Source organism: Artemia sp. Qi Xiang Cuo, chromosome 13 (assembly GCF_049724085.1).
Source record: "Artemia sp. Qi Xiang Cuo chromosome 13, ASM4972408v1, whole genome shotgun sequence".
Taxonomy (NCBI): Eukaryota; Metazoa; Arthropoda; class Branchiopoda; order Anostraca; family Artemiidae; genus Artemia; species Artemia sp. Qi Xiang Cuo.
Genome location: NC_142806.1, coordinates 16,486,335 through 16,513,365, shown reverse-complemented (window position 1 = coordinate 16,513,365; position 27,031 = coordinate 16,486,335). Strand labels below are relative to the sequence as shown.

Here is a 27,031-nt window from a genome sequence, read left to right as displayed (position 1 = left end):
CGAGATTATTAGAAACATACAAAGCAAAACCACCCTTGGCCATCTTTTGTCGATTCAGTCGTTCCATTTTATAACCTTGCAAATCCAAAAGCATATCATTTTTAGAATCTAAAAAAGTCTCGCATAAACCAACAACGTCAGCTGGCCCATCAGAAACAATCTGTTTTAGATGGTCTATTGAAGAACAAAGACCCTGAATATTCAACTGGAGCACTGAAAAATATCCATCCCGCTTGACACCCTCCCTCAGACTAGATACATATTTACTTATTACTGCGTGGTTCACTGTGGTCAAATCACTGTTGACATGTCCGATAGAATTATTGATAATGCTTAAAACATCTAACGGGTTATTTTCAAGCTCAAAAAGTCGTCCTACAACTGGGGGCGTTTCTAATTTTCCAGTAAAAAAAGACAACAGATTTTAGATATGGAATTAAATCATAAAATATGCATGCACACACACACACACACAATATATATATATATATATATATATATATATATATATATATATATATATATATATATATATATATATATATATATATATATATATATATATATATATATATATATTGGATAGATGGTAAGGTAAAAGCCTCGTTAAAGTGCACATTTGTCTCAATTGCTGGATTGGGACGACAGTTTTTTTTTTTTTTTTTTTTGCCAAGTAATTATCTTTTTAACATAATAATTACCTATATATATATATATATATATATATATATATATATATATATATATATATATATATATATATATATATATATATATATATATATATATGAAATTTCACATTTGAAATTTCACGACGCTTTTTTGTTAGCGATTCTGATAAAAATATTCCACTCTTTGCTAGTTTAGTCTTTGCTTTGAAAACAACTCGAGCTAATTCCACATTTTTGAAGCGTATTAGCACTGGAGACACTTTAGATTGATCGTTTGAGTAATTCGAACTATAGCGAAAAATATTTACAATATTATTGACTTCAAAACCAGGAACTAGGATCTTGTCTCTAATAATAAAAGATACTTCGTTCTTTAGACTATATCAAGGCCTCTGCCTTACTTCATTCATCACTAAGCAATCCAACATCTTTTCTTGTTCAAAATCATCCACTTCGATTCAAATGACAAAATCATACTTTCCAAGCTTTTAACCATTGCAAATAGTCCTTTGAGTGATTTTTCTATTTCTTGAAATTTTGGGTTGTAATCAATGGAAATAGCATCATGAATTTTTTGTTACTATAATATCAATTGCTTGATTTTATGTATCAGGGTCTGATAGTTTAGCCTTAACTTGACGGGATATCTCAGCTGTAAGATTCACTTGTGTCCGATTTAATTCATCCTGGGTAAAAGCAATTTTTTGCAGGATTAGGCTAGGCGCCAGTGAGTCTTCTGCAATAACACTCGCTGGGTTTAATGCTAGATAAGTAGGTGATGACGATTTATAAATGTCTGGAAACGAATCTAATTCGGTAAATGCTTTACCAACATCTTTTTCCGTTCTTTTGCGAGCACTAGGGTTATCCGAAAGTAATGTCAAATTAGACTATGCCACTTGGTGCTCAGAATGATCGCCGTAGCAAAAAACTGTATATTTCCATAATCCTTTCGCACCACTTTTTGACTGCAAAACAATTGCTGGCCAGGGGGGGGGGGGTAACTTTTGAAACTAGCGAGAACAATATCAAAAGGCTTGAATTTTGATATGAGCGTAACAGTGAAAATAAATAATTACTTATCTTTGAGTTGGCCAATTAATCCAGTAATGTTCAAATAATTTCAAGCAACTGCAAGAAGTCCAAGTATTTCAATGCTCGATTCAGATGATAATAGTGCTGAATACTAATTCAAAGCCACAATCCATAAATAATACTTAAGCCGTAATCACATACAAGTCACTTGTGTAATCAAATGTTAGCTTAATAGATTTCTTTTTACGCAAAAATCAATTGGCTTCGTGCCTAAGTTTATCCACAAGTAAAAAGGTAATCCATGAAATGTACTTTTTTGTTTTAAGATGTGAACTGGTCAGAGACTGAATGAGAACTTGCTGGGATTTGATAACCTTCTTTTACTGTTTGTGTTTTGATTTAACCCAACATACCTCTCAACAGGCCCTTAAAGTTTTACTTTAATACCATTAGCCTTAGTGGTAGTATTACTAACAGTTGAGGTACTAGTAGTACTAGTACTACTACTGCTAGCTCGATTATAATACACATGTTGCACTTTTATTAGTTCAACTTACTGAAATCTTAAACTTAATACTCTAAGCCGTTCTTAAGATACTGTTGATATGCCCTTTCAACAGACTGCATACACATACCCTATTTCAATTTTATTTACACCCCTCAATATTCCTGACCATTTTTCCTTAATACCTTTAGCTTTAATCAGGGTCGAATCTCCAGCAGTTTTTTTTTTGGGGGGGGGGGGGGCAAGAGGGGTCCAGATCTGGATAGTCATAGGGCATGGGATGTATAATTTTCTTCTCCACATTATTGGGGAGGGGGGCAACTGCCCCCCTTGTTACCCCCAAACGACGCCCCTGGCCTTAATAGAAGTGTTATTAGCAGAAGAACAAGTAGTAGTAGTATGTAAATAGTATCTTTTAGTTGGTTAAACATCCACCTCAACATGCCCTGACAGTTTCAAATTAATAGTCTAAGCTGTTTCTGGGGTAAAGGTTTTATACATAAAGTGTTTCGATTTAGTTTTAGATTCTCTTCAAAATTCAATGAAAGTCGTACAAACGGTAATAGTCACAATAGTAACGATTGTAGTGGCATTAGCATTAATAGAACCATTTGTAGTAGTAGTAGTATGGACATAACTCCTTTGGTTAGTTTAACATCCTCCTGTACCTGCCCTGAAATTTTCAACTCAATACACTAGACAGTTCTTAGAATATTTCTAATACGCCATTTTGACAATCTGTACATAGGAAGTATGTTTTGATTTAGTTCAACACCCCCCTAAACATTCCCTGAAAGCTTCACTATCATACTCTTTGTCTCAGTAGGAGTAGTTGTAATAGTAGTAGTAATAACAAAAGTAGTAGCAGTAGGCAAAGTGTGTCTTTTGAGTTGTTCCCTCTCAACAAGCTTGAAAATTTTGATTTTTTTTTACTCTAAGTCGTTCTTCTGAAATTGCTATTACATCCTTTTTGGTGACCGGAATGCAAAAAAGGGTTTTAATCTAACTAAAACTTCTCCTAAATGTTCCCTGAAAGTTTCACTTTAATACCATTAGTCTCAATAATAGCAGTAGCAGTAGTAGTATTAGAAGTAGTAGCAGAGAAGTAGCATAGATTTTACTGTTTGCTGGTACACCCTTTTGACAATATACATGCTCATAATGTGCTTGAACTTAGTTCAAAACCCCCTAAATATTTCCTGAAAGCTTCACCTTAATGCCCTTAATTTTAGTTGTGGCAATAGCTGTTGTTCCAGCAGCAGTAGTAGCATTAATAGCAGTGTGCACATAAAACCTTTTGTTTTTTCAATATCCCTCTCAACACACGCTGAAATTTCCCCCTTAATGGTGGCCGGTGTTTACCTTCCCGACTATTACCCACCTCCCTCCCCGGAAAATACCCCCGTGGAAAGTACCCACCGGAAAATACCCCCGTGGAAAGTACCCACCGGAAAATATCCCTCCCAGAAAATTCTCCCCCGTGAAAAATAAGGCTTTCCAAATTTGAGAATTTTATTTGAGTTTTTTTTTTTTTTTTTTTTTGTAGGGGGAAGGAATTTTATGCTGAACTAGCTGGCTGGCTATTTAGTTCCATGCACAATTGAAGCATTTGTTATATATTTATCGTCTTTGAACTTCATGTTGATTCCAAATATATAAGACCAAATATATAAAGTTCAATAATACCAGTCAACACTTACGAGCCTGGGAAAATTTCCCTGATTTTGAAAAAAAAAGGGGAGACCCCTAAGAGCTAAGGAATCTTAATGATAATCAAAACATCAGATTAACTGTATCATAGAACCTGGCCGTGATGACAGCTCAGAGAAACAAATCGTGATGGCAACCCTGCTTGTAAGCATCCAGAATTCCGTAATATCTTTGTAAAAATTTTCAGAAATCCGTGCTAAAAAAAATTACTCTCTGCTTAAATTAGATTTTATAAAAGTATAAATTGAAATACATTTTATGAACTTCTACACTGTTTAAATAATCATTCAAAAATTCATTAAAGTTGTTATACAAAAACAGCAGTTAATATAATTTTAGACAATTTTTTATAGAGCAAGTATAATAAATAAATCTAGCAGATCGGTTCAATTCGAAGAAATCTCTAATGATCCACAGCCTTTATAACAATTTTTGAAAGCTGAGTAGACTAGCTCGTGGTTAATTCCGCTTGCAGGACTCAGCTGAAATATTTACTGATGTATGTTAGTCCAAATATGTTATGTACCTACTAAGAATTTGCATTCGCAATCATCAGTGTTTCCAACACCTGAAAACAAAATGTACCACAAATTACATAAAAAAAATGTTCCATATCCCAAATTTTTTTCCGCGTGTTACGCTTCGCATAACACGCGGATCGTCGGTGGCGTAAAGTACTATCTATGAAAATTTTGCATAAGACATTTTACTGAAAAAATATAAATGGTTTTACTTTAATAAATCGAATAATACTATCGTTTTGATTACTAAATATCAGTATATGTATATTAAACTGACAATGGACATTCATTTGTATTTTTTTTCAGTAAAATGTGAATTATGTTCTGGCCTTGGGAAGGCATAGGGGTTTTGAGCCCTACTTATGTTAATTACTGCTCGTTTTGAGTTTGACTCGGTTATTTATTGTAATTTCTGTTCATTATGAGTTTCATTTATTTATCGATGCTGATTTGTGGTAGTTTCATACTTGGTAGATTATTTGATTTTATTTTTGCTCATTTTTTGTTTAATGGAGTTCTTTACTTTTCTTTGAAAAACTTATTTTGTGGAAAAAGTTTTTTAATTAATTTATGTTACTTTTATATTGACTTAGTCTTTTAAGGGAAAAAGAAAATAATAGTTTAAATCTTTTCGTTTTTTTAAGACTTTATAGTTTGGCCTGCTATTTGTATGCCGGAGAAAAATTTTATAGTACTTTTTAACAACATACATCCTTTTAAAAATTGGACACAAATAGTAGTGTTTCATTTAGTTTCATACCTCCTCTAGTTGACCTGAAATAGAAAACTTGATTTCATTCCCAAAATATCTGTTTACTTCTTTGATAGCTTGGATACACTTACTCTATTTTGATTTGGTTAAATTTTAAGAGCAGAAGTAGCCCCGAAAGTTTGAACATAATACCATCAGTCTTTCTTGGGATACTGCTGAGATGCCTTACCGGGAATTAGCATTAACACAGTTCATTTTGAGTTAATCTTAGGGCAAAATTTTTTTTTTACACATTAATGGGAAAATGGGAGGGGGGGCGTGGGAGGGTGACTAGTTGCCCTCCAATCACTTTCGACTATTAAAAAGGGCATTAGTCATTCCAATCGAATGAACCCTTTTCCAAGTTTCTACGACAACTCCTTCAATACGAAGTGCCCTGGTCTAAAGGAAAAAAAATAATACATAGTGCCAACATCGTTCTTTACTTAGACCGAGCGATTGCGCTGTCTATGATAATTTCTGTTCGTTTTAAGTTTTAATGTTGCTCCTTACTTTCAGTTGAAAAAACTTTTTTTTTTATTTAATCACTGATACAGGTACAGTCCAATATTTACATACAGGCCCAATTTTCAATATATACATATATGCATGGAATATGTATATATGAATATGAATATATGAATATTTATATATGAATATGAATATGTATATATGAATATTTTCAATATTCAATATATACAGGCCCAATTTTTACATGAAATAGGTCTGCAATTTGCCTGAAATAGGACACCTTTCCTGTTGCAGAATCTGAGTAATCAAATGCAGACTGAAGCCATATGTCACCTCATTCAGAAGAGAAGAGGCACTCAAGGTCAGCAGCCATTTCAGTTAAGAGACTCAAATATAAACAATGGGACGATTGTTTAATATCTGACAACAACATATGTTTATTAATGTATCAAAGCTTTAGACCTTGGCTCAAATGCGAGTGCCCCACCCACAAATATACTTACTTTTAATTACTAAATATACGTAATTACTAAATATAATTACTTACTTTTAATTTCTCTCAGCAGGCTCCTTTTTCCTTAATAAAAATTTTCAAATTTTCAAAAATTTTCAAACTGGCTTTTGTTTTTATTCCACTAGATTCCCAACCATCACGAATCCAAGTGTTATTATAGCTTCATTTTTAGTCTTTCATTTTCAATCGGTAAGACTTGATATTTGATACACAGAAAGATGTTTTATCGACCTTTGGACGCCGGAAGTGAAGTGTCTGTTTACGAAAAAAGGAAAATAGGTGACTGCTTGTCTGTCTTTTATCTTGACTATGCTGAACAGATCAGGGTGAAATAAAATATTTGTAGATGAAAGAATACAAATATAGGTACTAAAATACTGAATTGTAACATAGCTTTGTAAAATGTACCATATTTTGTTGGATTGTACTAAATTGTACCAGTATAGGTGAAATTTACCAAAATGGTACAATTGTACCACGTTTGGCATCACTGCAGCGCATGCCCCAAATAATCGCTGTTTTCTCGTTTTATCTCTATTTTGAAACCTGTTAGGAACAAAGGATTTATGAGAAAGATAAAGCTAAAAAGTAAATTGTTTTTTTTATTTCTAGAAATGAGAGTAAAGAACGAAATTTAAACACACAGGAATTACCACAAATAAGGATAGTGTTAATTGTTATCCCTCAAACTTCTCTCTCTTTTATGAAATTAAATTTTAAAAAAAACAAGTTTTTTTTAACTGAAAGTAAGGAGCGACATTAAAACTTAAAACGAACAGAAATTATTCCGTATATGAAAGGGACTATCCCCTCCTCAACGCCTCCCTCTTTATGCTAAAGTTTTTTATTGTTTAAAAAAATAGAGTTGTGAGAAAGTCAAACTTTAGCGTAAAGAGCGAGGCGTTGAGGAGGGGACAGCCCTTTTCATATACGGAATAATTTCTGTTCGTTTTAAGTTTTAATGTCGCTCCTTACTTTCAGTTAAAAAAAACTTGTTTTTTTTATTTAATTTTTGAACGTTTTTGCATAAATGCAGGTTTTGATCTTGGCTCACCGTACATGAATAATTAAAACAAAATTTTCATATTAATTTACTTTTATTTGGTTAAATGGCTTTCTCGAAACTTGTTTCATTTTATTTACGAACGTTTTTATTAGTAATAAATATATGTAACTTACGAATTAACTTACGTAACGAACTTCTATATTAATATATTTTTAATACGTATATTAGGGGTTCGCCCCTAGTCAATACCTTGCTCTTTAAGCGAAAGTTCGAATTTTGTTCCAATTCTTTAAAAATGACCGCTTAATCACAAAGGCCATTAATTAGAATAAATAGCTCTTATGAAAGTACTAAAAAATCTTTGGTTTAAAGAGTGAGGTATTGACTAGGGGGTGAACCCAATCATATATGTAATATTTTCTGTTCGTTTACAGTTTTGATGTTGCTGATGTTGCAGTTGAAAAACTTGTGTTTTTATATTTAATTTCTGATCTTTTTTTAAATAATGCTGGGAACTCCGGCGTCCCCTTCATAGCAGTGTCCCTTCCCCCATGAAAACTTCCTTCATGGAAAGATCCTCCCACATAACCCCCAACCCACCTCCCCCCCACTACCAGGAAAAATCTCCCCTGAAAACGTCTGTACTGTATACTTCCCAATAAACAATACTATATGTTAACATTGGGTAAAGTTCATAATTTTCAGCCCTCCTCCCGGGAACTTCGGGGGATTAAGTCATACTAAAAGACATACTTATAATATTTTCGAACATGCTGAAAAAAATGGCTATCTCAAAATTTTGATCAGGTGACTTTGGGAAAAAATGAGCGTGGGAGGGGGCCTAGTTGCCCTCCATTTTTTTTGGTCACTTAAAACACTGGAACTTTTAATTTCCATTCTAATGAGTCCTCCCACGATATTCTAGGACCATTGGGTCGATACGATCACCCCTGAAAAAAAAAAAAAAACAAATAAAAACGCACCCGTGATCTTTCTTCTGGCAAAAAATGGAAAATTCCATATTTTTGTAAATAGGAGCTTGAAACCACTAAAGTAGGGTTCTATGATACGCGAAATATGATGGTGTGATTTTCATTCAGGTTCTATAATTTTTAGGGGGTCTTTCCCCTTTTTTCAAAAATCAGACAAATTTTTTCCGGCGCGTAACTTTATGAGTAGAACTAAACTTGATAAAACTTATGTATTTTAAATCAGCATTAAAATCTGATTCTTTTGATGTATCTATTCGTATCAAAATACCGTTTTCTAGAGTTTCGGTTACCATTGAGCCGGGTCGCTCCTTACTTACAGTTCGTTACCACGAACTGTTTGACCATCTTGTTAAAAAGGAATTTATCGGAAAGATACAGTTAAAGAATCTATTATTTTTAGATATGAAAGTAAAGAGCAACACTAAAACATAAAACGAACAAAAATTATACCGTGTATGAGAGGAACCTGCCCCTTTTCATTATGCTAAATAATTTTATGATAAAAATAAAATGTACTGCAAAATAGTTTTAATACACAACTATAAAATTGCTTTAGAATATGACTGGGTGATCTTAGGTAACTGCTGAGAAACAGAAACAGTGGTCTGGGAGGTGCAGTTGCCCCCCATGCCCCATAGCAAATTACTCCTCTGCCCCCAAAACATGAATTTGATTAATTAATCTGGTGTGCTTGCAACAATTCTCCCTGTTAATTACTTTTTAATGAAAATCTAGAAAACGAAGTGTCTGTATGAATTTCAAAGAGTAAAATCAGAGTTTTAAAAGAGCAGAAATACTACAAATGAAAAAAATAAAACTTAAAACGAACTGAGATTACAATCCATAATAAAGCCAAATTTTACAAAATTACTGTAAATACGGGTGGTGCTACTACCCCTAAGTTTTTCTCTCTTTTCTGAAGCCGTTTTAGTTGTAAAGTAGTTCATCTGAAAGATTGACTTAAAAAGTCAATTATTTTCTTTATTTTTAGAATCCCTTTGGTTAATCTTTTAATCTCAATTGGTACAGATCTGTTTCTCAAGGAGAATGCGACAACTTTTTATGTGCCAACGAATTATGAAGATTTGAATAGATAAAAGACTCCTGAAGCATAGTGGGGGCCAATAATTCGGTCAAGGGGATAAGCACTAGGTCACAATGGGTACAATGTACTCAAGGACACAAAATCGGGCCCCATAGAGTAATTCCAGAGTGCATATCCTGTACAGGTTAACCTGTGACTGTTCTATGCAAGGTTGTATCTAGGATTTGTTTGTGGATGGGGTTATTTTTTGTGGGGGTGGGGGGTTAACCTAGGAATGTTCTATGCAATGCTGCATCCAGGGTTTTTGTTCGGGGGAGAAAGGGAGATACTTTTTTTATGGGTGATGCAATTTTTTACCACATTACAAATTTATTTTTATGCCTTTGAGTTATATTTTTACGAGCAAAATCTGTGGGGGGGAGTAGGGGGGCTCAAGGCCAGTAATACTTTCCATCCTGGACACGGCCTTGGCTCTAGGAATTATTCTAGAAACGTTAATGGGATAGATTTGTCGGAATATACTAAGCTAATTATATAGTATTCTTACACAATCAATGAGGGAAGGGATTAGTTTTCCCCTCTCTCCCCCCACCCCCCCGCCACACAAAAAACAGCACATTTTTCCTTATTAGACATTATCCGTAATTTATTTAGTCCGTATTCACATTCCTTATTTTTTGACTAACTTATACCCGATATCCTAAACTTGGCACCACTCTAAAATATGTTTACGTGACAATTCTCACATGTTGGTAGAAATATCAGAAGTTTGAGAAAACTGGGCAATACAGGAGATTGTAAGGTAAGTTGGCTCAATTTGAGGGAGGTGTCATTCTGGATTACCCTCCGAGATAATAAGAAATTGATACCCCAACCCCACTTCGTTCGTGCCTGGTACAACCCCTTTAGTTTGGCGAAGTTTTGGCTGTAGATTAAGTAAATATATTCTGGTAATCTAAAGGGAATGTTTTATGCAAAGATAAGATTCACAGTGTGATTTCAGTATAGAGCACACTTCTAGGTATGGCAAAATAGCCTTTTTGGATTCCCATAGCAATCAAGATTGAATAAAAATAAAATAAAAAGCTTGATCGCTTCAAAAAAAGAATTAAGATGCTAAAAATTCAAATAAACAAAAGCCCGGAATGCCGAAAAGAAGAAGCACAATCCAGTAGGGGGCGTCCTGTTTATAAATATTTGATCTAAGACACCTGAAAAGAAAGAAACATGTATAGATTAGAGAGCATTAATCAAAGTGCAAAACAAGATCACAAATGGTTTTGAAGTTTCCTTACTCGAGATATGCACGATTGGGGTTATAGGGTCGAATCCCCAACCCCCCAAACTCCTCATCGTTCCTTTTTTATGTAATCCGCCCTTTTTACCTTTAATTCTCAATTTCCGCCTCCAATATAAATTCTTGTATTTGCGCCAAAAGCCGTCCCCCTCCCGCCCAACCTTAATGAAAGATGCCTATTAAGGGCATAATTCAAGAATAACCCGCATGGCGTCGATGACACCCATGGCCATTCTTTCTTTACTTTTTTATTTTTGTTTTTTCCTTTGCTAGAACATTCTTATTCCTTTGCCACATCAATCTCTGCCTTTGCATGCTAAAGGATGCTGAGACATTTTTCTTTGTTTTTTTTTTTTTTTTTTTTTTTAATGGCAAGTATTTTGTCATGTAGATAAGTTTAACTTATTCACTGGATAAATTACTCTAAGGCCTTAGAAAAATATTAAAAAACTATTCAAATCTACGGTAGGATATAAAAAAAAGTCAAATACTAGACGATTTTAGTAGTAGCAATTGTTGTAGTATTAGAAGTAGCATTAGCAGGAGTACGCATATAGCACCTTTTCCATTTTTAAACATCCTCCTCAACACGCGCTGAAAGTTTCAACTTAATGCCGGAAACACTTCCTGGGGTATTGCTCATTTAATTCTGTGCAACATTGTCTCAACATTTTCACCTTCGTACCTGAAATTTCACCTTAAATTTTCACCCTATTACCCTTATATTTAGTAGCAGCAGTAGTAGTAGTAGCAGTATTATTATTATTATTATTATTAGTAGTAGTAGTAGTAACATGCAAATATTGTCTTTTGGTTAGTTCAACATCCCCCTCAACAAGCCCTTTAAGTTTCAACTCCATGCTCCAAATCGTTCCTAAGATATTGCTTATAGGCCCTTTTGACAATCCTCGCATGCGCACCGTGTATTTTGGTTCAGTTTGACTTCCCCCTCATTATTCCCTGAAATTTTCACCTTCATACCCTTAGCCTTAGTTGTAGTAGTAGTCACAGTATTATTAGTAGAGTATTAATGGTAGTAGTAGGATTAGTAGCAGTAGTAGCAGTAGTGCTATAAGTAGTAGTAGCATGGACATATTGCCTTTTGGTGACTTGAGTATCCAACTCATCAAGCCCTGGAAGTTTCAACTTGATATTATGAGCCATTGCTAAGACACTGCCTTTTGACGATCTTTATGCATTACATAATTCAACTTTCTGCTCAGCATTTCTTCAAATTTTCAGTTCAATATCCTCAGCCTTAGTAGTAGTCGTTACATAAGCAGTAGTTGTAGTAGCAGCAGTAGCTGTTGAATATGTTTTTGTTTGTTATATTTTCTTTTCGTTGTACTCCACAGCGTTGGTCTGTATTGTGGTATATAAATAAATGATTAAGAGTAGCAGTAGTAGTAGTAGTAGTAGTAGTAGTAGTAGTAGTAGTAGTAGTAGTAGTAGTAGTAGTAGTAGTAGTAGTAGCAGTAGTATCAATAGTAGTAGTAGTAGTAGTAGTAGAGTGGTAGTAGTAGTAGCATTAGTAGCAGCAATAGTAGTAGTCATAGTCAAGGTCGTACCCAGAGGGGGGGCCAGGGGGTTTGAACCCCTCCCGAAATGTTTTTTTGACTCGTAAAAACGTAACAAAAAATGGATATAAACATATTTTGTATCTGTTTTTTGAGGTTTTTTTGTGACCCATCCCCCCCGAAAAAAAAAATCTTTGAGTAAAACCCCCTCCGAAAAAAAAAATCCTGGGTACGGCCTTGGTCATAGTAGTAGTAGTGGTAGTAGCATTAGTAGTTGTAGTAGTAGAGCAGTAGCAGTAGTAGTAATAGTAGTAGCAGCAGTAGTAGTAGTAGAAGCAGTAATAGTATTAGTCGCAGTAGAAGTAGTAGTAGTAGTATTGGTAGTACTAGTAGTAATAGTAGTAGTAGTAGTAGTAGGGTTAGCATAAAAATATCACATTTTTCGTCAATTGATCATCCCCACCATTTTCCCTGGAAGTTCCAGCTTAACACCCTCTGTCGTTCCTGAGTTAAACCCTTTTGACAACCTGCATGTACATAGCGTGTTTTGATTTAGCCCAACACTCCCCTCAACATTTTCTGAAAGCTTCACCTGAGTGCTCTTGGCGTTTTTAGACATCAAAGGTAAACATGCCCCCGTTTCCCGATAACAAACACTATATGTAAACAATGGGCGAATTAAATAACTTACAGTCCTTACCCTGAGGATGTGGGGGACTGACAACAAGAGCGCATTCAGGAAGGTACTGGGTTTGAACCCCCACCCCCCAGAAAAACATTATCTGGCTTGTAAAAACGTAACAAAATACATATGAAAAAATTGTCTGCGTTTTCTAGGTTTTTTGTACCCCCGGTAAAAAATCCCCCCCCCCCCGAAAAAATCCTGAATACAACCTAGGTTGAAATTCTCTGAGCCATATTTATGCACCTTTCATTTATGCTGAACAAAATTGCTATCTGGTCTGGTATGCAATTGCAATGACAGTGCCATTGAATGGGGAACTAAATAGCATATTCCTTTTTCTAGTCTTTTCTGATTTATGTCCTTAAGCCTAAGTAACCTTAACCGCCCCGAAAAATCCGAGATAACAAAATTGCTATATCAGAATTTTGATTGGATGTGTTTGGTGAAAGAAGGGATACGTCTTTTGAAGTTTTTTTGTAAGCCCTCCCACCCCGAAAAAATCCTTTTGTAGCCCCCCTCCCCCCCCCAAAAAAAAAATCCAGGATACTTAAAAGATGATAAAAAAAACTATTTGAAGACTTTTTTTAAAGTTTTTTTGTACCCCCGGGAAAAAATCTCTCCCCCCCCCCGAAAAGAATTCTGAATACAACCTAGGTTGAAATTCTCTGAGCCACATTTATTGCACCTTTCATTTATGCTGAACAAAATTGCTATCTCAGAATTTTGATTGGATGTGTTTGGGGAATGAAGGGACATGGGAGGAGGCTTGTTGCCGTCCAATCACTTTTGACTCTTAAAAATAGTACTAGTTCTTTCAATTTCAAACCGAATGAGCTCCTTCCGAAGTTTCTACAGCAACTGCTTCTATAAAGTGTCTTGGCAATAAAAATATAAATAAATAATACAGTTTGCCCACTTCACTGTTTTCTTTGCTCGGCCGCTTGATAGTTATTACAATTGAAGAAAAAGTTGTTATTTCAAAGCTTTTTTGCTTGTCATGACTCATTTAGAGCAATTTTGGAGAGACACACGAAATAAACGAGGCCTTAAAGTAGGTCATCAAGGTGGCTAAAAAGGCTAAATTTTCCCAGCTATCCTCCCCCTTAATGGATAATTTTTAAGTCTATTCCCTAGCTTAGACATCATTTCGGTTTTATATTGGGGGGGGGTAATAGACAAGAGGACTCATACAACTGAAAAACAACTTTTACTTCATGTGTGGAAATTGCTTCTTGTTTCGAACATATTTGACAAACTGACAAAGTTTTTGTCAAAGTAATTTGACAAAGATTTCACCTTAAAACCTAGAGAATTTTACAATTTTCCCAAATCCTCATACATTTTTTATGCTCTTCATCTTTTGTTTGGGTTTGCGCCCACCTCCAAGATTTGAGCAAGAGGCCCGAAGTCTTCTAAGACTTAATTTGGCTAGAAGCTTCTCTTAAGTCAAATAACAAAATCAAATTTTGAAGTCCATTGAGAATGGGTCAAACAAAGTGTCCCTTGTAAAAAAAAATTGTTGAATACGCAAGAAATCCGCAGTATTTTGGTATGCGTAGGATTAAAAAGACTGCAAAATAGAGACGAAGAAAAAAAAGAAGAAAAATGAGAGATAAGAAATGCAGAACCAACAGTTACAAAAAGAGAGGAGAATAAAGACGTTCTTGAGACTGTTGGCTATACATGACGTATGAATAAACAAGAGAACGACAAAAAATTCAGAAAGAAAATTGAAAAACCAAACAAAAATAATTTTCAGCCAGTAGTTTTTTTTGTGAATCTGTAATTTTCGTACAAGAGAAGAAGAAGTAAGTTCTGAGCCAGGGAAAAACAACTTCCCTTGCCTTACGTCTAAAAATTAGCATTAGCTTTAAGTCTTAAAACTGACCAAATCATTTTAGGAACTTGTTTAAAAGATATATTTGCACAACTTTAGACCTTTTTAGTTTTTTTTTTGTTTTTTTTTACAGTACTTGCGGGTGATGTTGTATGTCTCACATAGTAACGTTACTTAGGGGGATCCCCCCAATGTTTTCAGCCTGTCAGTAAAGAAAGTATGTAATTTTCACAACAATATAACCCAAATCAGTCAAAACTTACCAGCCGGTCGATAAAATCTATTGCCCCCCTCCCAACATTTTAGCTACTAACGCCTCTGGTCTTTCAGAGGCCAGAGGCGATTTTTCGGAAAATCGAAAAAAAAATCGATCCAGTAGTCCCAGAATATCGTGAGAGGGCTCATCTGAACGGAAATTAAAAGTTCTAGTGCCTTTTTTAAGTGACCAAAAAATTGGAGGGCAACTTGGCCCCCTCCCACGCTCATTTTTTTCCGAAGTCACCCAATCAAAATTTTGAGATAGCCATGTTCAGCATAGTCGAAAATCTAATAAATGTATCTTAGAGGATGACTTAATCCCCCACAGGTCCCGGGGGAAGAGCTGCAAGTTATGAACCAGTCCCATTATTTACATATAGTATTGGTTAATGGGAAGTATACAAACCTTTCAGTAAGGATTTTTTTCTGGTGGGGGGGGGGTTCGGAGGAGGTAGTTACGGGGGAGGATCTTTCCATGGAGGATGTCTCCTTGGGCGAAGGGACATTTCTATGAAGGGGGCCCCGGATTTCCTACCATTATTTAAAAAACGATCAGAAATTAAATAAAAAAAAAGTTTTTTCAAACTGAAAGTAAGGAGCAACATTAAAACTTGAAAGAAACAGAAATTATTACGTATATGAGGGGGTTCGCTCCCTAGTCAATACCTCACCTTTTACGCTAAATTTTTTTTTAGTACTTTCAAAAGAGCTATCTATTCTAATTAACCGGCCTTTGTGATTCAGGGGTTTGTGATTCGAACTTTAGCGTAAAGAGCGAGGTATTGATTAGGGGTTACTCCCTAATATACGGAATAAGAACATAGGCCTACAAATATAGAAGTTCGTTGCGTAAGTTAATTCGTAAGTAAGGACAGAACAAAAAATCGAGAAAGCCATTTAGCCAAAACAAGTAAAATCCATATGCAAATTTCATTCTAATTATTCATGTACGGTGAGCCAAAATCAAAGCTGCATTAATTCAAAAACGTTCAGAAATTAAATAAAAAAAAACAAGTTTTTTTAACTGAAAGTAAGGAGCTACATTAAAACTTAAAACGAACAGAAATTATTCTGTATATGAAAGGGGCTGTCCCCTCCTCAACACCTCGCTCTTTACGCTAAAGTTTAACTCTGTCACGCAACTTTATTTTTTAAAACAATAAAAAACTTTAGCGTAAAGAGCGAGGCGTTGAGGAGGGGACATCCCCTTTCGTATATGGAATAATTTATGTTCGTTTTAAGTTTTAATGTCGCTCCTTACTTTCAGTTTAAAAAATCTTGTCTTTTTATTAATTGCAGATAGGACCTTGAAATCCCTTGGACCTTGGACTTTGAAGTTCTCCGAAGTGCCGAATCTGATAGTATAATTTTCAGTAAGGTCGTTTGACTTTTAGGGAGTGTTGCTTACTTACAGTCCATTATCACAAATTGTTTGGTACAGGCTATAGCGTAGGTACAGAAAGGCCTGGCCTTTAGGTATGAGAATGTGCCTCCTTTTTTCAATTAAATTCTTTTTTAAAATGGTGGCAGAGAATCTACAAGAAAGGGTTTTATTGAGGGGAAATCGGGTGGCTAAAATAAACTTACGATTCCAGCATAAAATGAAACAAACAAAGGGGATATAAAGTGAGGGAACGCATTTCGTAATTACATGCTGAGAGTACACTTGCTGTACCCCAATCACCTCCTACGAGTTTTGTATTTTCTTTGGCTCTAATTTGAAAATTCGTTTCAAGTCTAATTTTAACTTTTAAATGTTGCATCATTCAGTGTTACCTCATCCTCATCTATCCAGCGAGAAACTAATCACAGCCATGCACACTTCTTATACTCTGTACTCTTTCTTATAATTTTTAATCTCTCTTTTCAAGTTTATTTTAAATATCGATAATAATTCATCTTACAAAGAAGCCTAACTCATCTAATCAGAGCCCCCCTTCCCAACTCTCTGATCACCTCCTATGAACTTTTTATTTTATATAATTTTGTTTTGACTTAATTTTTTCTTTAAACACTAATGAGAAGTAATGATAGTAGCAAGACTGACAAAGGATGACTCAACACACCCGAAATTCAAACCACCCGAACTCTCATCATATACCCGAACGTATACCGTATACTTTCATCATATACCCCATCTGTATACCCGAACTTTCATCATAAATGGCTCAATACGGTAATACGGGACACTCAGCATGGAAAATCGAAATCAGTAAGTTTTAATTGAGTCAACTCATTACAACACACGCCGATATCTCGACACAAGAAACTTGAAATCTCCGCTAAGTCTGAAACTTTTGTCATATACTATTTACCTTAACGAGAAAAAATTACATTTTTTCCCCAATCTTGAAATTCGTAAATTTATTAATTAATTCAATTATATATTAAGCAAGCTGTTATATTTTTAAAATTGAATTCTTCTTCATTTGTAGCGTAATATTCCTCTACATAAAAGCGCTCATCGTAAACAAGTAAAGGTGGCAGGTTACCTGCATCTGTACCATATTCTTCTGGTGCGTTGTGGTAATAATGAATAAATAAATAAGATTATTTACCCTATATTAACTAAGAGAGAACAAAGCTTAATATTACTTATTAAATTTTCAGGAAAACTATGTACAAATGAAGAAGTTAAGTGAGGAATTAAGATCTAGAATAGAGGTCATCTCACAAGGTGGAGGACAAAAAGCTATTAGTAGGCATAAATCCAAAGGCAAGCTTTTGGCAAGAGAACGAGTTGCTCTACTAACAGACCCAGGATCTCCTTTTTTGGAATTATCACAGTTAGCTGGATATAAGCTCTATGGAAAAGAAGAAGTTCCAGCTGGTGGAGTTATTACTGGAATTGGAAGGGTATCTGGGTTAGTATGTTTCACTCATTCCTGATACGCAGGGGGGGGGGATTATCAAGGCCGTACCCAGAGGGGGTTTGACCCCCCCTGAAATGTTTGTTTGACTCATCAAAACGTACAAAAATGGATATAAACAAATTTTGTGTGCGTTTTTTTTAGGTTTCTTTGTGTACCCCCCCCCCCCCTGAAAAAAAAAATTGAGTAAAACCCCATCCGAAAAAAAAAATTCTGGGTACGGCCTTGGGGATTAGTGAAGATTTCCCCCAAAAACATCTACGATGAAATAAACTGTAAATAGTTAAATGAAAGTTTGCTCATTTTGTATTTAACCTCTCCCCTAAAAAAATCCAGTTATTTTTCCTTTTGATTTTTTTATTTCCCATTTATTTTCCCTTTTTATATTAAAAAATTCAGTTATTTTTCCTTTTAATTTTTTTATTTCCCATTTATTTTCCCTTTTTATATTAAAAAAATCCTGTTATTTTTCCTTTGGATTTTTTTATTTCCCATTTATTTTCCCTTTTTATATTAAAAAAATCCAGTTATTTTTCCTTTTGATTTTTTTTATTTCCCATTTATTTTCCCTTTTTATATTAAAGAAATCCAGTTGCTTTTCCTTTTGATTTTTTTATTTCTTATTTATTTTCTCTTTTTATATTAAAAAAATCCAGTTATTTTTCCTTTTGGTTTTTTTATTTCCCATTTATTTTCGCTTTTTATATTAAAAAAATCCAGTTATTTTTCCTTTTTGATTTTTTTATATCCAATTTATTTTCCCTTTTTATATTAAAAAAATCCAGTTATTTCCCTTTTTCCTGGGACAAAATAAGAAAACACAGGAGAACAAAAAAAGGAGGTAAATTTTAGCGGAGGTCTCGACTGAAATATTTGAATTTTTCTCTCTTTTGTAACTTGCTGCCATCAGTTTCTTCTTTTTGTTGGTTCTTCTACGTTTTCTCGTTTTTTTCATGCTTAGCCAGTGGGGTGTCAAAATACTTACCCACCTCAACCCCCCGACAAAATCGTGGAGAAACAAGGTAGAGGTATTATTACATCTGTTGAGGGAGAGGTTTTGGGCAGGGGAGAGATAAGAGCCAGGATCAGCCCTTCTCTTTTCGCAACTGTATTTTAATTACAGTCATATATTTATTTGAAAGTCCAAATTTTTGACCTACCAGATCGTTTTTGGCTTTTTCAATCCTCCACCCTTATTCCAGAAATTAGACTCTGGAATTAGATTTTTTTAAGCCTGGAGGATATTATGTTGTTTTGTTTTTTTTACTTTGTATTTCATATTATTACCTTCTGGCCCCTTATGCATTTTTAAACTTAATTTTTCCGGAAAATGCTGACCAATGGTCTGCGTCCGGAAAATGCTGACCAATGGTCTGCGTCCGGAAAATGCTGACCAATGGTCTGCGTCCGGAAAATGCTGACCAATGGTCTGCGTCCGGAAAATGCTGACCAGTGGTCTGCGTCCGGAAAATGCTGACCAATGGTCTGCGTCCGGAAAATGCTGACCAATAGTCTGCGTCCGGAAAATGCTAACCAGTGGTCTGCGTCCGGAAAATGCTGACCAATGGTCTGCGTCCCGAAAATGCTGACCAATGGTCTGCGTCCGGAAAATGCTGACCAATGGTCTGCGTCCGGAAACTGCTGACCAATAGTCTGGGTCCGGAAAATTCTGACCAATGGTCTGCGTCCGGAAAATGCTGACCAATGGTCTGCGTAGCACAGGTACAGGTACCGATATCCTGTTTTTCTGCCTTTGGCCAGGAATGCAATCGGTGGTTACAACAAGTTAGAACGTGGTTGCCAGAAGAAATCGGGGGGGGGGAGGACCAAATAGAGGGAAATCCCGCCCTTAAACCATTTCACCGACATCGTTTATTTTTGGCCCGTATTTTAGCATTTTTAAAGCCGTAATGAGGATTTAGGTGAAGGGTACTATTAATGCTACTTAAGAAAAACGGTATATGCCCCCCCCCCCCAAAAAAAAAAGAAGAGATGCGTATTATTATTAATAAATTAATATAGGGAGGAGCAAGTTAAAACGCTTTTGCATCTTTTCTTTTTTTTATGAAAATTACGTTAGGGCGTATTCTATGTCATATATCTCTTTAAATTAAGACGATATAATTAAATATAATAATAGTATGCAGCGTATATTGTTACCTCGGTAGCTGGCATATTACCTTAATCAGTTTCACTTTGTTTTTCAGTACTGAATGTGTAATAGTAGCCAATGATGCAACGGTTAAGGGAGGCAGTTATTATCCAATCTCTGTAAAGAAGCACCTGAGGGCTCAAGAAATAGCTGAACAAAATAGACTGCCATGTATCTACCTTGTTGACTCAGGAGGTGCTAACCTCCCTAGACAAGCGGATGTCTTTCCAGATAGGGACCATTTCGGAAGAATTTTCTATAATCAAGCTAACATGTCTGCCAAAGGGATACCACAGGTATGCACCCTTTTTTTGTTATATTACTTATATTTCTTGCTGGAGTTTTTTAATTGTGTCTTCTTTCAAGTGTGATGTTAAGTGATGCAGGCCACCACAATTGAGAATCGCTATTGAAGTATTAGTATCAAGAAGTGGCCTCTCACATGCCGTGCAAAACTTAACCAAGACAAAATTTAATCGAAAAAAACTTAGCCAATGCAGAACCCGGTCAGCCAATGTAAAACCCGGTCAGCCAATATAAAGCCTGGTCAGCCAATATAAAACCTGGCTGCCGGTCAACTGCTAAAGCATAACGGATAGTGAAAAAGAAGCATAATTTATTTGAATTGGTTTAGTAGAAACTTAACCAAACCATGTCTGTTTCTAAAGGAAAGGAAAGGCCGGGAATTCGATTTTCTTTGAAAAAGACTTCCATATGTATTTATGCAGTTTTTGGTGGTTGTGGATAGCAAATTAAAAAAAAGAAAACGTGGGTAAAAAGGCAGCAAAAACAAAGCTAAAAAGACGTGTCACCATACGTCTTAAGAAGGCGTTTGAAGGTCTAGTTGTCTATTACGGATTTTTACGGACAGGAGTTAACGAATTTAACGAATTAAGGAGTCAAATTTAACGAATTAGCTCTGCTTTTTGTATTTCAATGGTTTAACGTGACAAAGACGAAAATGTGGTGCTACCCTAAAGACTCCATAATTTTGAAGAACAAAAAAATCTTAGAATATCGTGGCTATTAGGCATAAATAGACCTAAGATGGTTCCAGTAGGGGATATTTATATTCTGATGTCCTTTATACTTTAATATTAGGTAGCCCAATGAGATAAATGTTTATTTAAAGACAATTATCACAAGCAAGAAAAAGGACCTCTTGAGGTCCGAGGGTTCTACCAAATATTTTCTCTGTTTCCTTCTCCAGAGAATCTAACCTGTATATACTCTCTTCCAGGCTAAAACTGACTAACATATCATCTCTATTACATTATTTTCACACTTCATATTTGACATTTTCAGTCATATTGACATTTTCACACTACTGAGGTAATTGCCAAAAACCATTTGCTAAGCTTCCCCCAAAGTGAGGATCAGGAGGACAATGATTAGTGCAATGAGTATGTACAGTGAGCTGTACAATGAGTAGCCCAATGATATTGAGTATCAATGTGTGACTGAGTATACATTGTCCTGCTGATTCACCCTTTGAGATCAGCTTTGCTAATTATTTTGGGCAATTATTTCAGAAGTTTGAAAATGTTTGATACGGTCTTTAGCTGTGACAGAAACGGTGTGTTTTAAATAGTCTTTTGATAGTTTTTTTATCGTCTTTTTAGTATCCAGGATTTTTTTTTCGGGGGAGGGGGGTTACAAAAGGATTTTTTTGGGGTGGGAGGACTTACAAAAAAAAACTTTAAGAAACATATCAAAAATTTGTATATATTCATTTTTGTTATGTTTTTACGAGTCGGACCAACATTTCGGGGGGGGGGGAGGGTCAAACCCCCAGATCCCTCCCGTGGATATGGCCCTGGTTTCTAGGTATTGATTACTTTTTTTCTCGAAATAGATAGCACTTATAATTGGAAGCTCTAGAGCAGGACCTTATGTCCCTGCAACGAGAGGAGTACCAGAGGACCTTATGCCTCTGGTTGATGAGAATGTACTTGTTAAATTTAAAGGGGCCATTTTTCTCGGCAGGCCGCTGTTCTGCCCCTGGTTGATGAGAGTGTACTTGTTAAATTTAAAGGGGCTATTTTTCTCGGCAGGCCGCTGTTATGCCCCTGGTTGATGAGAGTGTACTTGTTAAATTTAAAAAGGCCATTTTTCTCGGCAGGCCGCTGTTATGCCCCTGGTTGATGAAAGTGTACTTGTTAAATTTAAAGGCGCCATTTTTCTCGGCAGGCCGCTGTTATGCCCCTGGTTGATGAAAGTGTACTTGTTAAATTTAAAGGGGCCATTTTTCTCGGCAGGCCGCTGTTAAAAAGAGCCGTTACTGGAGAAGAGATCTCAATTAGTAACTTTTTACATGTTCACCAAAACTCAACTCAAACAAAATTCAGTCCGGAAAAACTCAACCTAAATAAAAATAAATTCAAGTAATTATCGGTTGCCGGAAAAATTTATAATACAAGAAAGTACAGTTGGATAAATTTTATTTGAAAATAAATATCACAGGAAGAAAAAAATAACAAAGGAGGACTTCTTGAGACATCTGATGTCTCCTAAGAACTCCCTTCTTGTCATCTCTCCTGAATATACGCCTTCGGCCTGTGACTCTAAACTCTTCCAGACTGAACCTGCCTAGTATAAACTGTCTTCCGACAATCCCAAAATATAATTTTTTTTCTCGAAACAGAAAGTTCTTGTGATGGTTAGTTGAACTCCCAGAGCAGTTCATGTCCATTAAAGGGCCGACGACAAGTGTATTGTTGAAACAACAAGGGATTATCCTTCTTGCAAGACTGATGCAAGTGAAAGTTGGTATTGGACAATAATTCTCGAGTAGCAGCTTTTCATATACCCAGTAAAACTCAACCGAGACGAAATTCCTGCCGGCAAACCTGAGACCCCCTCCCCCCATTAAATCAATCCGTGGAAAATTTGGTTTTCAGATAATCGGTAATATAAGATAGTGCAATAATATCGATTTTTATTTGAGAACAATTATCGCAAGGAGATAATATCGAAAAGGGATTTGTTGAGGTATCTGACTTCTCTTTGGAAGCCCCATCTCCTAAAAATAGGATTTGTATGAATTTATAGGTACAATTTTAGGTGTTATACAATATAGGTGTTGACTCGTTTTTGGGCTCTTCTTCTTCGGGAATAGTACTTGGACTCATATAATTCAGGGTCCTTATGGGTTGGAAGCTGGTTGTGTGATTACTTGGTTGTCCTCACAAGGTTTTTCTCCATGTTGTAAGTTTGTCTTTTGTTCTTAAAAAAAACGACATTGGCTTCTTCGCGAAGAGTAAAACAAAGGAAGCGTAGGGACCTGCTACTTTCCCCTACAGTTAAAGAGTATAATACTTGGCAAGTATTGCTACGGCTCTTGCGACAGGACCCTCCCCTTCTTCAGTTTTTTAACCCCTCTTGTTACCCTTTTAAAAACCTTTTTAACAAGATATTGAGACTTCGGAAAAGTAGTTTCAAAGCATCAATTCTTGTCAGGCAGTGCAGTTGAAATTCTCGGAGCAATGAATTTTAAGCTGCAGCTTCTCACATGCCGAGAAAAACTCAACAAAGACAAAATTCCATCCGGGAAAACTCAGCCCCGATAGGTATTAAATCAGCCCATTCAAAATTCGGTTATTGGACAACTGCTATTAAAATATAGTACAATAGTAAAGATTTTTATTTGAGAACAACTGTCACAATTCCATAAAGGAGTTCTTGATTGTCTTTTGTTCTTAAAAAAAACGACATTGACTTCTTCGCGAAGGGTAAAACAAAGGAAGCGTAGGGACCTGCTACTTTCCCCTACAGTTTAAGAGTATAATACTTGCGACAGGACCTTCCCCTTCTCCAGTTTTTTAACCCATCCAGTTGTTACCCTTTTAAAAACCTTTTTAACAAGATATTGAGACTTCGGAAAAGTAGTTTCAAAGCATCAATTCTTGTCAGGCAGTGCAGTTGAAATTCACTCTCGGAGCAATGAATTTTAAGCTGCAGCTTCTCACATGCCGAGAAAAACTCAACAAAGACAAAATTCCATCCGGGAAAACTCAGCCCCGATAGGTATTAAATCAGCCCATTCAAAATTCGGTTGTTGGAAAACTGCTATTAAAATATAGTACAATAGGAAATATTTTTTTTTTAGAACAACTGTCACAATTCCATAAAGGAGTTCTTGAAATAGTTGTCTTCCCCTAGGCAGCTCGTGAACAATGCTTGTGTCCACACCTCTCAGTAAAATTTCTTCCAGACTCAAAATGCCTAGAATAACTGAGAAAAAAAAATTTGAAATCTGTAGTCGCAGCCAATCTACGAAAGGTGGAGCACAAGTTTTAGAGTGCTATAATAAAGTTTATATGAGTTTATGGCTGACTATTTAATTTTCCAAGATTCTAACCCCATTCTGGCTAAAGTGACTGGATAAGAATAGGTGTTAAATCCTCTTCCAGTCATTTGAAATACCAATTCTTCTGTTTTTCTTTTCTCAAAATAGATAGCGCTTGTGATGGGGAGTTGTACAGCTGGAGGAGCTTATGTCCCTGCAATGGCCGATGAGAGTGTAATTGTTAAACAACAAGGAACCATCTTTCTCGCCGGGCCACCTCTTGTGAAAGCTGCTACTGGAGAAGAAATCTCAGCTGAGGATCTAGGTGGAGCTAATCTCCATTGCAGGTAATCCTCTACAGAAATGGAAATGTTTAGTTGCCTTGGGGCTTGCTTCTACGAGCTGTCAGAAAATTGTTGTTAACAATCTTAGTAAAATTTCCCAACAATGCGGAACGTCTTTCGCGAAAATTTTTGATGGATTTTGGGTGCCGAATTTTAAGAATAAGAACGACTTGAAAATAGCTTCATTAAAGAAAATGAAAGGGTTTTGTTATTCATATTGAATTTTTTATTTTTGTTTTGGAGACTGAAATAATGTTTTAAATCTTTGCTCGCATCTGAAGGCACTGCTCCTAAATTTCCTACCAAATTAATATGTTTCCTTCGAATATTTGATAGGACATTTTTGTTAGTTCACGTTTCTGTTACCGCAAACTAATAGAAAATCTTTACTATCAAGCTTAGTAAAATTTCCCAACAATGCGGAACGTCTTTCGCGAAAATTTTTGATGGATTTTGGGTGCCGAATTTTAAGAATAAGAACGACTTGAAAATAGCTTCATTAAAGAAAATGAAAGGGTTTTGTTATTCATATTGAATTTTTTATTTTTGTTTTGGAGACTGAAATAATGTTTTAAATCTTTGCTCGCATCTGAAGGCACTGCTCCTAAATTTCCTACCAAATTAATATGTTTCCTTCGAATATTTGATAGGACATTTTTGTTAGTTCACGTTTCTGTTACCGCAAACTAATAGAAAATCTTTACTATCAAGCTTAGTAAAATTTCCCAACAATGCGGAGCGTCTTTGGCGAAAATTTTTGACGGATTTTGAGTGCCGAATTTTAAGAATGAGAACGAGTTGAAAATAGCTTCATTTAAGAAAATGAAATGGTTGTGTTATTCATTCTTCGTATTGAATTTTTTATTTTTGTTTTGGAGACTGAAATAATGTTTTAAATCTTTGCTCGCATCTGAACGCCTTAATCCTAAATTTCCTACCAAATTAATATATTTCCTTCGAATATTTAATAGGAAATTTTTGTTAGTTCACATTTCTGTTATCGTAAACTAATAAAAAATCTTTACTAACAATTTAATAAAATTCTAAAAAAAAAATTATTGGGAAAATTTTTGATAAATTTTATTTTAAAAATTTAAAAAATAAAAATAAACCTGTAATTATCTTCATTTAAAAAATGACTGAAGGTGGGTTTTGTGTTTTATCACTTCGTGCTGCATTTTCAAAACTCGTTTTGAAGATTTAAGATTTATTTAAAGCTTTGCTCACATTCGAAGATTCCTAGTGACAATTTTTTTGTTGAAATTTCGGTTTCCACGAGCGAACAGGAAATTAGCACGCTGAGACAGTTCCCAAGCAGCTAAGAAAAAAAAGGTCCAATTGTATAAATGCGTAATGTTTATTTAAGTCCATTCCTATCTGTGTGTTAATGATCTTCTTGTAGTAAATAGTATTTATTGCTACACTAGTGACATTAAGTTCCTTTCAGTGAGAAATAAAATCCATTCATTCATTAATTCTAGGATATTTTAGTTAAGAAAATGTCCTTATGGATATTCAACGTTTCAGAGAATGTCCAGTGACAGTGTTTGTCAATTAAACAGTCAAAATGTTTGGAAATTTCCATTGCCTTGAATTAGGTCCATTTATTTTTTACTTTATTTACGTTTCTTTTTTTTTTGCTTTTTTATTTTTGTATTTTATCACTCGTATTTGCAGATGCTTGCACCAGAGGCACCGCTCTGTCATTGCATAAGTAAAGAGCAATGTGCCTTCAATATATCATTTTATTTTACCCTTCTGGTCACTTTGTGTGGAAGGAGTGGCCAGAGAATCTTAGGAGGGAAAATTTGTGTCAATTCGCGAAAATTTTAGGGGGTGTGTGTGTGCAAACCTATTTTTTACAAGCAAGGGGGCAATGAAAATTTGGTGTTCTTTTCAATGAAAATGCCAAAAACAAAAGGTATTTTTCAATGAAAATATCCCGAAAAGCTTGATTTTGGAAATACAGATAGGCTTTGTTGAGGAAAAGAGGGGTGTATTTGATCTTAATTGTCTGATTAGCTTGAAGCTTTTAGTACTCGTTCCCTGTGTTAGAGTGTTAACCCCCTAACACCCTATATCAGGGTGTTAGGGGGGCCTGATATGGCCTAAAAACACGTTTCGTTCCAGTTCAGAACTTTCAACCGTAAGTCCTTGGTCTAAGACGAACCTAATGTGCCAAAAAACGGTTTTGGGCACGGCCCCTCCCGTAAAAGGGGGTCCGAAAAAGGGCCAAAAAATTTTCTCCGCTTGGCTTGTAACTTGTATCCGTAGGTCCGTAAAGGGGTGGAAAATCATTTGTAGTTGGGACATGGGCCCGAAAATGACCCTAAAACTTTTTTATTTGATTGGCTTGAAATTTTCATGAATTATTGCCTAAGCTGAGGGGACCAAACACTTTATTGGGAGGTAGAGGGGTGTTCAGGGGCCTGGATACGGGCTTGTTTTGACTTGTGGAACTTTTTTTCACTGGCAAGTTTAAATCTTACTGCCACAAGTTCCTGGGCCAAGAGGAACGTAAAAACCATGGAAGGGGGAAGGGGGACACCTTTCCAACCAAAT

At 35.5% G+C, this 27,031-nt stretch overlaps 1 protein-coding gene and 1 long non-coding RNA gene across 2 annotated transcripts in view; one reads left to right on the top strand and one right to left on the bottom strand.

Annotated features, from left to right (window-relative positions):
• Positions 1 to 27,031, bottom strand: part of LOC148945010 (uncharacterized) — a 540,330-nt gene that overhangs the window by 102,681 nt on the left and 410,618 nt on the right. The gene's annotated exons all lie outside the window — the stretch shown is intronic.
• Positions 1 to 27,031, top strand: part of Mccc2 (methylcrotonyl-CoA carboxylase subunit 2) — a 149,554-nt gene that overhangs the window by 76,993 nt on the left and 45,530 nt on the right. Inside the window, exons 2-4 of the mRNA XM_089099414.1 lie at positions 17,426 to 17,679; positions 19,893 to 20,133; positions 24,294 to 24,472. Of these exons, the coding sequence (XP_088955540.1) occupies positions 17,426 to 17,679; positions 19,893 to 20,133; positions 24,294 to 24,472 (674 nt within the window). The remainder of the gene's footprint in view (positions 1 to 17,425; positions 17,680 to 19,892; positions 20,134 to 24,293; positions 24,473 to 27,031) is intronic.